The sequence below is a fragment of the Cataglyphis hispanica genome, chromosome 11 (assembly GCF_021464435.1).
Source record: "Cataglyphis hispanica isolate Lineage 1 chromosome 11, ULB_Chis1_1.0, whole genome shotgun sequence".
NCBI classification, from domain to species: Eukaryota; Metazoa; Arthropoda; class Insecta; order Hymenoptera; family Formicidae; genus Cataglyphis; species Cataglyphis hispanica.
Window position 1 is genome coordinate 6,071,388 of NC_065964.1, and position 14,409 is coordinate 6,085,796.

The window sequence follows — 14,409 nt, forward strand, 5'->3', positions numbered from 1 at the left end:
CGGAAGCCGTCGCCGACGCGTCCTGAATTCTCGCTCGTTCCGAAAATCCTTTTGTATTTTAATGCCGCCGGCCGATATTTGAGCGCGCTGGCGCGCACGCCTCGCTTGTATTCAAAGCAGCCTTAACTAATTTGAATAAGGAATAAAGTGCCTTTTCGAAGTGATATAAGCGAAACGCGCCGGCCTCCGTCGCGTTCGGGCTTCACTGCAGGGCATTTTATCTAATCTTGTCATGCCATGTAAGGCGGAATGGGACAGGCAGCTCTTAAAAGTCGCAGCCACCGACGTTATTATTTAAATAAGGTCCTCCCTTCTCTCTCTCTCTCTCTCTCTCTCTCTTTCTTTTTCCCAGGCGCCTTTTTTTCATCTCGCGCGTTTACATTGTCGGCTCGAAGATATCGATATACGTCGTTCCTTTTTCGTTAAAAGATGCAATTTACATTATTCGCGATTTCGACGAAGAAGTAGGATCGCAAGTATTGATCGATCATATTTTTCATTAAATTTATTTATTGGAAATGCAATGAAGAGTATCTTGTGCCAATTGTTTCCCTCGTCACGAATAAATATAAACATACTGAAAGGAATAAAATAAGTAAACTTAATTACGCTCGATTTTATTACTCCGTGGCGAAGAAAGTCGCGAAGAAATGGCCAGACATTCCAGCTCGACATAGTCGCGCGCTCTCTTTCCGCTCTTCCCCTCTTCTCCATTAAACATTTATATATAAACGTACTGGCGCAACACAATCGGCGATCGCGTCGCTTCGACGTGCGTCGCATGACGAATGACGGCGGGTGGAAATAAAAAGAGGAACTTATCTATACGGCTGATAGGGATGCGCGATAAGCCTAATGGAAACACGTGCCAATAATACGCCCGTGGAGTAGAATGGAAAGACGTGTAATGAAAGGTTGCGCGCGAATAATATGTAACTGTCTCGCCGCAACGCGCTCCGATTTTGCGACGCAACAGGATCGCCGCCGTTGCCGTTGCCAGCGAATCCCTTTTTCCACGTCCGATAATGTAACATGGACAAGGTGCCGCGTCGACGTTGCCGTCGACGCTGGAAAATGTGAAAATTCGAGAGAGAGAAAAAGAGAAGAGCTCCGTGCATATTTTTATCGCGTCGCTTATCCGTGTGACGCGAACAAACATTCGTTTGTTGCTATTATATATCTTTGCGCATAAAAAAAATTCTGATCTAAGTGCTTTCTTTAATGTTCCTTTTTTTCTTCCACATTAGAATCACAATCAGAATATTTAAAATATTTTTGTCAAATAGGAAAATTTGCAATTAGCATTGATATCTACTTTTTATTGAAGTTTTGAATTAATCAAATGGAGCCAAGATATCAATTAAATATTTTGGATTTTTAAGGAGGTGAGGATCAAATTTTTTAAGATAATAAGAATAAATATCATGTATATTATATTATTTACTATCTTATTTAGTAACCGCGCATTGCGACAATAACGATATATAAATATCGATTCGCATCACATAAAGGCGTGCGTGCATTATCAAAATAGTTTTACGTGTTATCAGAGGACATAAACATGGAGGAAATTGAAGGTACAAGGGCTCACACGCGACACGCGGAACACTTGGACGATGGATGCATCTCTTGTTTTGTCGTTATTAAGCGGTCATCGTGCATGTCAGGAAGCGGTTAAGATAATCTGACTGCAAAATCGTAGCGGGTTCGCGGCATCGCCTGGCTAGAAGAACAGAAAGTCGGAGGTATTCGCTGTGGGCAATATGCCACGAGGGGTATCCGGGGAACAGGTGAAGAGCCGTAATAATATGGAAATGATAGGCAGCGCGAACGATTTTGCGGCGGAGCGGATATACAAAGCGCCGGCTGTAAACGCGTTTGTTGGTTCTTCCAACCGCAACTGCGGTCGGTTTGCTTTATTGCCGCCCTCCTTCGCGGAGGGTCGCGCGTTCGATCTTTTTTTTTTTCCCCCCCTCTTCTCACTCTTCTCCTTCGATATTACACGCCGTTAATAGTTGCCGATGGAGATTTACTATCCCCGGGAATATAAATCGTTCCACTTTATATATTTCGTTAAAAAGTAATCTTTAAATAATACGTGTCTGTGTATAGAAATTATTTGCTTGTACGTTTGAAATGAACGAGTGAACGTCGGCTCGTTTCCTGAAATTCTCGAACTTAAGGCTCGAGATCGACGACGACGTCCATCGATCATTCGCGGTCAGCGCGTAGCGAGGGACGTTTGAAAAATGCCCTTTGGGCGCCTAATCGCCTAAGGTGAGCACGACTGACGGCAACAACGAGGACGACGACGACGACGACGACGACGATGACGACGACGACGACGGTATGGTCAGCCAGGGCCGAGCTGGCCTACATCGTACAGCTCAGCCTGGTGGCTCGTGAGCACGCAATCTGATAAGCCTAGACGTGGCTCTCGTGCCGAAATAAACCGTCGCGCTTTACATAATGCGCGGAGAAAGAAGGAGAGAGAAGAGAAGAGAGGAAGGATAGAGAGGAGGAAAGAAAGCACGCGATGGTTAGAGAGGGAGAGAAAAGGACGAAGACGAGGGCTGTTGAGCGTGGTGCATGTCCATTTCCGCGTGTTTGCATCGCCCATCTCATCCTGGATAGTCGAGGAGAGGGAAGGAAAGCGGGGAGGGTAGCAAAAGCCGAAAAGATCGCAAAATGCTTTTGAAAGGTCGCGCGCGCGCGCGCCATCATCTTCTTTCCCTCGCTTTCGCAATACCTGCTCAAGTCGAAATTATTTTCCTCCTTTTCGCTTATAATTTTTAATTTGATATCTACTTTGATAATTTAAGCATAATTGGAGCATCTTCTTTGAAATTATTTATTTAACTTATAGTTTTGTCGAAAGTTTCTCTAAGTAGAAAATTGTTTGTTTCCTATCAATTTGATGTACAAAGTACGAGGTCGATTCCTAAATTATATCGAAATTCTCTATAATCTATAAATCTATTTCTATAAGGAAATATTTTTTAGAGAAAATCTCTATGAGAGAAAATGACTTTTCTTTATGAGAAAATTGAATATAAAAGACTTGAGAATTGACAATAGAAGACTCGAGTCTTTACGAGAAATTTTCTAGGTAGCAACAGAGTCAGGAATACGCGAGCTCGTCGTGAAAGTCGCGGCTAGGTAGGTATAAACCAGAATGGCGAATTGTAGAATGGCTTGAAACAACGAGAAAGCCAAGGCTGAGTGGCTGCCGGATGGGGTGAGGCGGAGAGGGGCGAGTGGTAGAGGTTGAAGAAGTCAGGATGGCGCGGCGCAGAGCTAGCCAGCCGAGACCGACGGTCACGCGAACGCATCCGCGACTCGGTGTGTGTCCTGCTGTTATTTTTATCTGCGACTTGAGAGGGGAATGATATATATGTCGCGAATGTTCTTGTCTGAATTTTCCATAATGTGTCATGCCCCACTCCTTTCGATTCAAACGTCTTTTCCTCCTTTCCGTTTCTCTTCTCTCTCTCTCTCTCTCTCTCTCTCTCTCTCTCTCTCTCTCTCTTCTAATAAAAGAGCCAGATTTCATCTTAAATAAAATTTTATTTATATTGTACGATACACATCGATAGATTTTTATTTGCAGAGTTATATTTTAATCAATTTCTTTTAAAATATTTATTATTTATTCAGAATTTATTTTTTAATTTTTTATTAAGATTCTGTTTAAAAAAGTATCACTATCTTTCATGTCGATGATAAAATTGTTTTCTTTTTATGAATATTTTTCCGAATGGATGATAACCGTAAATTAAAATTTATGACGAAAATTAACATTGATATTTAAAATTCTAAAAGCTCCTTCTTTTTAAACCTTCAAATGAGAAATTATCCCATTTGAGGTACAAAGCTGAAAGCTTTCACAACTTTCATATAAAGTAAAAACCTATCGAAATTTCTTAAATTCTATAAATATGTGAAAAAATAGGAATAAAATTTTGACTTGCGTAGATCGGATAGTTTCAAGAGCAGATAATCCGACTATATCTAAAGTGTTAAAGTAGAAATTTGAAAATTTGAAGATCGAAAATGGAAGAGGGATACTTGGTTTCGAATCACAAGTCGCGATTCTTTTCTCCGCTTTACGGGGGCGAAAATGAACGCTAAAGCAATTCTTGAGGCATCGACGACGGAGAGGCGCGGCAGCGATCGTCGACGCGAAACATCGACTACGCGGAAATTATCATAATTTCATAATTAGCTCGTTCTAGGGGTCCTGTCTCGAGGCAGAAACATTTAAACGCGCGTCGAACACGCTACCGTCAGCCTCTCGTTTTTCGCTCATCGGCCGGCTGGCTGGCTGGCTGGCTGTTTCTCCACGAGCGCCGACGGATTCGTTAGTTTCGTGCTGGGAACATATGTGCAAATTGCTCCCACGACTTAACAATTGTTTAAGCAACTCGAGAGGATTACGCACATGTATTTATTTAATAAAATTCTGTCTTTTATTCCGCGAAACTCTTGATCTTATCTTTGAAATATTGTTAGTCAATCCGTGTATGTATTGTACAAGTGGACAATTGTTTACATCTGCCAGTCATATTATATTAAAAAATATAATTATTTAGACTTCATATATGCGTATAATGAGTTTGAAGGATTCCAAATTGAGCAATATATGCTGTTATATTTTTTTGAAATAATTTATCAATAATAATATGGATATATATTTTTTGCCTCAAAGTATAAATAATCATTTGTAATTTATATGTCGTATAATTAGTTTATGAAAACAGTTCAAAATTAAGCAGAAATGTTATTCTTTTAAAATAATTTATCAGTAATGGACTTATGAGCATTTTTTTCGCCTTAAAAGTGAAAAAACATTATAAAAAAGACAATTATAGTAGAACCTTCTTTTATATATATATATATATATATATACATATACATACATACACTCAAATAAGATTTGAACGAGTTTGCTATTTCCACGGTTTAACTTTGCTTCGATACGGTAATTCGATGTCACAAATAATGGACAATGCAGGAGGAGAATTATCTGTTCCGACACGCGCGGTCCACCCTCAGAAAATAACAGTCAGGATGATTCATCTCACGTGTAGCCTATCGGTTTTCCATCTTGACTCCCTCTCTCTTTCTCTCTTTTAACGCAAGATATTTTTTCCCTCTTTTTTCCTCACACGGATAGGAAAAATCGAGCCTGTTAGATATACGATGTCCGATAGTAAGCCGAGAAGCCCCTGTTTTAACATAACATGGCTCTCTCTCTCTCTCTCTCTCTCTCTCTCTTTTTCTCTCTCCCTTTCTTTTGTTTCAAATATCTCATACTTATTTTTACAAATTAGCCAAATGCAACTGAGGAACGTAGCTACGAAACTACATCTTAACGTAATGTCCGCCGCACATTTTCCTATTTCTTTTTACGTGCATTTTTTAAATATAATTACCATACAATCATATATATATTTTATTAATATTAATTATTTTAATTAATAATAATTTTATTAATTATTAATATTAATATTAATAATATATATTAACTTTTTACAATCATATATATATATATATATATATATATATATATATATATATATATATATATATATATTCTCTTCCGTGAATGGGTTATGCATTTGTAAGAAATTAATTGAAGATACTTAAATATTTATTTCGAAAATATAAGTGAAATTGTCGAACTCTTGGGTGGATGAAATATCGCGGTGACATCTTAATCTTATCGAACACTACAGTTTTAACAATTTTTCTCGTTGAATTAATGATTCTCAAAGGAAACATCGGTTTTGATTATATAAATCGAACCGCTTGAATAATTCCATTTTTTATCAGGATGCGCAGACCTGATAATCACCAGAAGAGATTTTAATCTCTTCTGCTAATTAACTGCATTAGCGAGAAATATTGTTATATGCAAATATCGTTTCTTATATTTTTTTTTTTTTTTACATCTCAACAAAATTTTTCCTACAGCTCAACAATAAAGGATATTTCATTGCGATAAAAGGAATATAAATTTTATAAAATCTTATCTTTGAAATGTCTTTTTTTACTTCGTTATTCGAATCTTGCGAATACGCAAATGTAAGGTATGTAAACGAAATTTGTCGAAGCAAAAGCCGTCGTTTACGGCGGCAACGTCAGGAAATAAAAACAAATATATACGGAATACCGATTCTCGACCGAGCAGGTTTGTTGTTATTTACTCGACACGACAACTGTAATCAAGCCGAGGCGCGTAATTGCTCGCGGGTGCCCGCGTTTCGTTTCGTTTCGCTTTTCGTTCGTTGCTACGTATTCGACGAGATATCGCGTGGTAGCCAGAGGCCGGAGATTATTGTCGAAAAGTGGGCAGCAGCTGATGACCGGAACCGCATTTAAATATGTAATTGCTCGCCGACTAATGCTCGCGTTTTGCCACGATGTCCGCTCGTCTTCTTTTCCTCTCTCTCTCTCTCTCTCTCTTTTTCTTTCTTCCCCCCGAATTCTGCTCATCGACGGCCGTTGATTTGCTTCCGTCACCTGCCCCTCGCTTTCATATGCGAAGTGCCACGTGTCGCGCTCATCCTAACACTCGTCGATACAAAATTTAGCCGATAGTCTCGGTTTATATCGATCCTTTACGAAAATTTTGAAAAGAACAAATCTAAAATTTGCGTGAATAAGAATTTCAGATAGATTTAACAATTTTTTTGTAGATTTCAGATTTCCTGTAGAAACTCGATGTTTTTATGTTTTTTATGTCGATACTTTGTTTTGTCGATAGTTTGTAAAATATTTACCGAGTATGTTTTCGTCTTTTTTTTTCTCCGCGATCTCAAAACGGCGCGGACGTAATCGTACAACAACTCCAGTTTATTCGCGACAACGAGTGCGTCCGCATCGATGGGCGACACACGGGCTGCTCACACATACGTATACGTGTACGTATATTCGCATATACGTACGAACGTAGAGGACGGCTTTTCAATTTCACCGAGTGGAAAGCCCCATTGAGCCGTAGATACGCATGCAAAAGAGGAGAAGGATGGCGTTTTGTGTTACGTACGAGCGCGCAAACACGCAGGCATATACGCGGACGCGTAAGTACGAAGGAGAGAGGAGGTTCTCGTCGCGGAGATGAGGACGGTAGGGAACGGCCGGCGGTGTCATTGCGTGCGCGCGTCTATACGGATATGTATGCGGAGAGGTGCGCTTATAGAGGCGCGCGGAGTGAATGCGGCAGGATTGGAGACGCGTTAAAAAACATGCGGCAGGAGGAAGAATTCCCTCCATACGAATGGCGCGTGTTACATATGTACTCTTACGCGTGCGAAGGGGAATGTGTTAGACGTAGGTGCACGAGGAAGAGAACATGCGCTAGGAGAGGAGAAGAAGGAAGAGGAGGTTGAAGGCGGTTGGTAGAGACAGCCAGGCGAGCGAATGGCTACTGTCTCTCGTGTCGCAGTGTGCGACTCAGCGTACGTACACTTTGTACCTCGTGTCCCTGTGTAAAGATTCATTAGGACAGTCAAGAGAGAGAGAGAGAGAAGGAGAGAGGCATAGAGAGCGGAGACTCGTCGATATTAAACACTTCTTTATGCGCTTCCGCTCGAAGACAGCGTGTCCGTACACGCCACAATCGAGACGACGCACTCGCGACACGTTAGAAAAAGCGGAAGTGGAGGAGGAGCTCGACGAGAGAGAGAGAGAGAGAGAGAGAGAGACAGAGGGAAATCGGATACATACATCGTGTGCATGCATGCGACTACATCGGCATCAAACGGCAGCCAACGAGCACACCCGCTCTCGTCTTTTGTCCATCCACGCGAGGCGACGGCCGATTGTGCGACGCGTTGATAATTTTAAAACAATGCCCACCGGCCCGGCCGCACATTGTGCAAAAATCACGGGGACACCGGTGAAAAGAGAGCAAAAGAGGAGAGGAAGAAACGAGGGAGGACGGATAGCGGGTTCGTTCGTTCGAGAGTAAGCGGGAAAGGGAGAAGGAGGGGGGAGGGGGGAATGAATGACAGCGCGCGAGCGCTTTTATCTTGTTATTATTGACGGAAAGTCAACCTCTGCGCCTCTCAATTGTTGCTAATCGACCGTTGTGCGCGAACATGGGAGATTTCGCGATGGATGTTATTCGATGTGGTTGCCGAGGAAAATGGCTCCCGAGGATACGCTTGTCTCGCTCGACGCGAGGACGGACGCGAAGCGAAGAAGTCGCGTTAATTGAAAGGACGAGGTAGAGTCTTCTAGATTGTATAACGCGCGCTATAAATAATCGCGATCGCTATCGTATTCGGACAGGTAAGCAACATCCGCGACACACACACACACACACACACACATGTGATTCCGAATGCGCCGTGTAGTGCGCTCCAGGTATAATGATAAATCATAACGAGAGTTGTATGATTATAGAGGCGACGATACATTTTAAATCAGGAGATGCTGAATATAATGAACGTAAAAATTAATAGATCGTTTTCTCATACTCGACATTTTTACATACGATAAGCCTCTCTCTCTCTCTCTCTCTCTCTCTCTCTCTCAGTTTTTCGAATAACAGCCTGAGCCAAAATCTTTTCAATATATCGATGTCCCGCGGTATTATCGGTGCTCCTCGATGCTTCCAGCGTCGACCGTCGTTCGATATGATTCGGAATACGTTACACACAGATACATATGTATACACGCATATAAATGCATACACTCGTCTGCCTCTCTTCTCTCTTCTCCCTCCCCTCCCCTTCCCTTCCCTTTCCTCCCCGTCGCATTTGCCGTCGCATACCCACGTTGCGTTCTGCAACGAAACAGTGCAAATCACAGCCGCGCGTACACAGCGATGCATGTCATAATGAACGCCGGGCGACTTTTTGTTTCGGTCCCGTCGGCCGGAAATATCGGCCATTTTGAATTTTCAATTTTCAACGCTCTAGTAAGCCCCTTCGGGCCCCTCCTCCCTCGTCGTGTGCCCCCCTCCCGCCGTGTTCTCCCTCGCCCTTCCTCTCTCTCGCTGCCGCCTCTTCGTCGCGTCCGAGCGAAAGAGCGCCGGGCGCACTCGTGCATTGTACGACACGGCATCGTTGTACCTTCGGGAAAATTGAGGAAAGAGCGATCGGGCAAAATTTGGATAAACGCGGCGAAAGCCGCGTTAGAGAAATTCCGCGCTTTCGGTGGAAGAGATTTTCGCGAAACGCAGTATGCAGCTCCCTCTCCTCTCGACCCTCCCTCTTCTCCGCTCACGGGCGATTCTTATTTCCGCAGGATTCTCACCTCTACGCGTCTCTCTCCGTCTCTCTTTCTCGGGTCCCGCTCGCCTCCCCTCGCGCAAGAATCCATTTCGCGGGTGGACGATTTTTATGGTCGATAGCGGAGATAGGAGTGGTAATAGCGGGCGCCGCGCGCTGGATCCGCGGGCTGATTTCAAGCGAGAGATGCTGGCGGCGATATATCCGGGGTGGGGAGGAGATTAATTGCGTTTCTCGCTTCCTAGTACTTTTCTTCGCGTTCCCTTAAAGCAAGGTAAGCATATTAACATTAACGTTACCTATTAAATAAAATAGTTCTTTCTTCGCGGTTTGTCTCGCAAAAAAGCGGTCGTTATTGGAGGCATTTATGTGATAAATATTTACTCGATGAAAAATCTTATTAAATTTACATTAAGTTTTAAAATTTTTATATAAATTTAATGGAAAGAGTAATTTATCAAAATATGTATTCAAGAATATAAACTTGAAAGGGATATTATAGGGCGAATCAATTTTCTTATAATTATTTGATTTTTAATATATATATATATATATATATATATATATATATATATATATATAGAGAGAGAGAGAGAGAGAGAGAGAGACTATTTTTTTGTCTCGATTATAATACAAAGTTTGACTGATCTATGAAGCTCTTTGCGGTCTTGATGTTACACGATAGATAAGTTTGTAAGATACTTACATGACCAATGAAGAGTCAAGATTCTCATTTATTTTCAACACGATGTATTCAATGTATCGACGAGTCACGACGGTGAAAAGTGTGCGAGCGGAAAACGAGTCATTTACCGGGCGATTACTGTCAGCTCTCCGTACAATTGGCTGTTCTCCAGCTGTCAAATCATTTATTAACGAGTAAGATTGGCATCGATGATCGGGTTCTCGTAATTATAGATCGTCGATTGACGGACACGTCCCGTCCGTCCCTCCCCGTCTTCGATACCCGAATCGAATACAATGACGCGAGTAAAGACGTGCGCGGCTCGCGCAGGTGTTGCACGGGGCCGACGGAAATTAAATTCGCACTCCTCGGACTCTTGGATAACGCGTCGCGTGTTTTGCATGCACGCATTACGCTACATTAGTCCGAATATCTGTCCGAACATCTTCCGTCCCTCCAGAGAATACGTCGAAGTCGTTTAAAATTTCTTTTCATCGACACTGAACTCTCGGAAACTTGACGATGTATCACATTTTAATGCACGTTTCAACGGTGATTTACTTTCGTTCGTATCTATATTGCGTGGAATACACGCAAGTGATCACAGTAAAGCATTATTTCACGCAACGTTGAGATTAAAATTAACACGTTCCATGCCATTTCCATAGTTTTTTTCTCGTAACACATACCTTGTAATATTTATAGGATTGCATAAATTATTATTATCAACAAAACAAAGACATCTAAAAAAAAAACTAGATAACTGATATTTTTAGACAATATATACATAATTTTATAAATATTTTAGATAATATTATATATTTTAAATAGCGAAAATATGAAATTATGGACGAAAAATGGCGACGGGGAACGCGTTAAGAACATTTCCCTTTTTCGAAAGAAAAAAATCATAAATCATGAATCATCTGATCGGGAAAAAAAAATTGTGATCCGCGGAGAGCGAATCTATTAAGCGCTCGGCGTCGTTTTCCCGCCGAGTAATGTAATAATGACGGGCCGATCGGTATCGCGATTATGGATCGCCGATTGACAGAGGGTCGTTAGACACGATCGGCGCGGAGACGCGCGTGCGGCGCCGCGCCGACGCACAGGTGTAACCCCGGGTTAACGACACCTGCGGCGGGCCAGAGGAGCGCTCCAGACCGAGAAATTATGGCGCGAGTTGCTGCACAACACTCGCGCCCGCGTGTAATATTTATTACGCGCGCGAGTCTATTATCGTCGTATAATTTATTCCTCGTCTCTTTTTTTTTTTTTTTCTGGCGCGTTCTAATCCGCATTGAATCTGAGCGATAGCTTGATGAGCGCGATAGCCGAATGACATTCTTTTGTTGTTCCTTGTCTTTCCGCATATCACCAAGGAATATATAGTAGGAAGCGATGCCTTTAAGTCTTATGAATGAAAAATGATAAGCATAAAGTGAAAGCGAACAAGGAGCAATAGAAGCTAATAATTGCCTAAAATTTTAGAACAATTAGAGCGTTGATGATCGAGCAAGAGCATCATAATTTTTCTTTGGATAAAGCTTCATGCTACAATTGTTACGGACATAATCTGTAGAACTGGAAACATGTAGTGATGTTGATAATTGCGTCAATCGGTCACGTTTTACAAAAGGAAGGTAAAAGCGAATCGTTGAATTATCAAGCACGAAGAGATATAAAACACTCGCGTGCATTAAGACGTGTATTCGCGATCGTGATAAATCGCTAGACGGGATCTAATGAATGTCGATGATACTAGGACAGTATTTAAGGAATATTGGCGCAGCTGATCGAAGTGAAATCGATGATTGTAAATAAAGGAACATCAGATTTCCATAACGACGCGAAAATTTTCACACAAATATACATGTCAAAATTTATGTCTAACATTTCTGATTTCAGAGATTCGTCGAGGAATATATAATGGACCCGGAACATGCGATATATCCAGAAGAAGCACGAAATTGAAGAGATTTCTGCCAGTCGTCTCTTGGCAAAGCGACCACGTGACAAAGAACATGTCAGGGAATTATACTTGTTCGACGGACTACTCAATTTCCTGTCTGCGAAATGACTCGGCGGATTCGATTCTTTCAGGTATTCGACTCGTTTTCATCATTGCTGGTAAGCGTCAATAGAATTGAGGTATTATATTGGATAAGGCGTATTCTGGAGCTAAATGACGTTTTCAATGAAGTTCCAAAGCTACTTCATTCGTCTAACGTAAGAGTAAAATTACGGAATCATAAATGTTGGGTTGGTAGGATTTTTATTTTCGCGCAATACATATATTGCTCGTTATTTTTATATTATTCTGTGCTTCTTAGTGTTATCTTATTCTACTGCATTAAAAGAGGAAGTATCTTTAAAAATGCAAGCGTTTTAATGAATTACAGATAAAGAATTAATTTATGTGGGATATTTTTTATGCTTGCCTCAATTTATGCTCGATATCACTTTGGCGAGGATTTTAATTTGCAGTTTTATAACTCGAGTTGTAAAAATAAAAAAAAATGGGAACTTAAAAAACCTACTACGCGAAAGCATCGGGGCGAATTTTAAGCTGGCTCGAGCCACTTTCCGATCGAATTAATGGAATTTCGCTGTTCAGATAAGGTCGGAAAATTTGAGATAGTTTTGAGCGGGGAATCCGCGCCTCGATTCGTGGTTTGCCGGATGACAGAAAGCGTGACGCTGAAAAAAATAACTTCATCAATTACTATTTATCAGATTTTTATTTTGCAAAGCGGACGAAGTTTTAAGCTCTTGATATATTACGTCTTTTCACAACGTAACATAATAAATTCTTTAGAAAAACGATGGCCTAAAATTAGAATCGATGCAGATTTTTTAAAAAATTGAATTAAATTAAACTCTCTTTTTTTTTGTTAGATTTATCGATTATATCGTGGCAATGACGATTGTTTAAATACAGAAAATACTGTTTCGTCTACATTTATTTATTTGAAAATAACGAAAAGACTTTGAATATTATTATTGAAGCGACGACGAAGTTTTTACCAGATTTATACAGATTTCGATTGCCGTGGCTTATCTCGCTTTTAAATATCGGCGATCGCGATTATCGCTTCTCTCGCCGACGATGAAATCTGCCGCGAGCGCGCCTCCTGCATCTGACACTGTCGGGCTTTTCAATTGCCTCGACTCGATAGGCCGCATGTGACGCGCGCCTGTGTTCTCTTTGTGCGAGGAAAAGCTTCACGAGCTTTGCGTTTGACGTACGCGTCAGTCGTCGCCTATCAATCGAGTCGCTTTGAAACACACACGCTGTCGCATTCTCCCCCCCCCCCGCGGCCGCGCGATTATGCGGGAAAATTTTTACGGAAAACGTTCGCGGCCGCGAACGTGCGAGCGAGCACCGTAAAAGTTCGCGGCCGTATCGCGGAAAAAAAAAAAGAAAAAAAAAAGAATGGCGGATCGTCGCGTAACGCGTAATAAAAAAAAAACCAAACGCAATATTCATCGCGTCGGACGTTTTATATTACTCCGCGCGATACATTCGCCGTGATTTATCGGCGATAAACTCCCTCTCCCTCCCCCGATTAATTATCGCAGGTCGCAACAACGGTCGGAAAAGAATTGCGGCCGATCCTCTGGCGCGGTTATAATTCCCTCCTCCTCTCCCTCCCCCGCCCCCGGAAAATAGCGATAATTTTTCTCCAAGTAATTACTAAGTAAGGAGAACCCGGGCGGATTTTTCTCTCTCTTCATCGCCGGCGTCCACGAACGATCGCGATTCGCGGTTATAACAAATGGCGCAGTGTTTTATCCGGGGCGAAATATATTGTATAAATCGCGACTCTCTCTCTCTCTCTCTCTCTCTCTTTCGCGTATCTTCCGGCACGCGCGAAATAAAAAACGGCCGCGAGACGTGTTCGGCCACGTCACCAGATAATCGTGAATTATCTACAGGCCGACAGAATGCACGCGGATAGAACGCGGCGGTTCTCGCGTGCGCGCGCTAAGTTATCTAGATGATTATCTGCGCCGCTTTATCGGTAATTTATCTGGGCAGGCATTAGTTTTTGCTTGACGATGGCGTGCACCCCAGGCCAGCCTTCGCGGGCCTAAATTATTCATTATATGGAGCAATCCCCGTGTATACATACACGCGCACGTGTATAAGCCGCCTCGTGTATTGGCGCTTCGCGTTCTCAAGCCTGCACTTGTCCTTACGAGGTCTGACGTTTATTAATTGCACTGGCCAATCACGACCGCCGCTCCTGCGACTCCAGCAATCGATCGATTGTCAACCACTGACGTAATAAAATTCTTAATAATGAGTATAAATACTATCGCGTATAAATTTTTTATATAAATTTATTTATAAACGGTTTAATAAAATTTATATCCAAATTAGATTTATATAAATTATTTATCATTGACGGGTCCGCAGATTTGTTTAAATAACGCGAAGTCAGTTTCTATCGCTTGATTTTTAGCATCGCAAACTTA

At 41.8% G+C, this 14,409-nt stretch overlaps 1 protein-coding gene across 1 annotated transcript in view; it reads left to right on the forward strand.

Moving 5' to 3' along the window:
- LOC126853183 (uncharacterized) overlaps nt 1–14,409 on the forward strand; it is a 91,662-nt gene that overhangs the window by 39,946 nt on the left and 37,307 nt on the right. Inside the window, exon 3 of the mRNA XM_050598731.1 lies at nt 11,836–12,030. Coding sequence (XP_050454688.1) covers nt 11,836–12,030 — 195 coding nt within the window. The remainder of the gene's footprint in view (nt 1–11,835; nt 12,031–14,409) is intronic.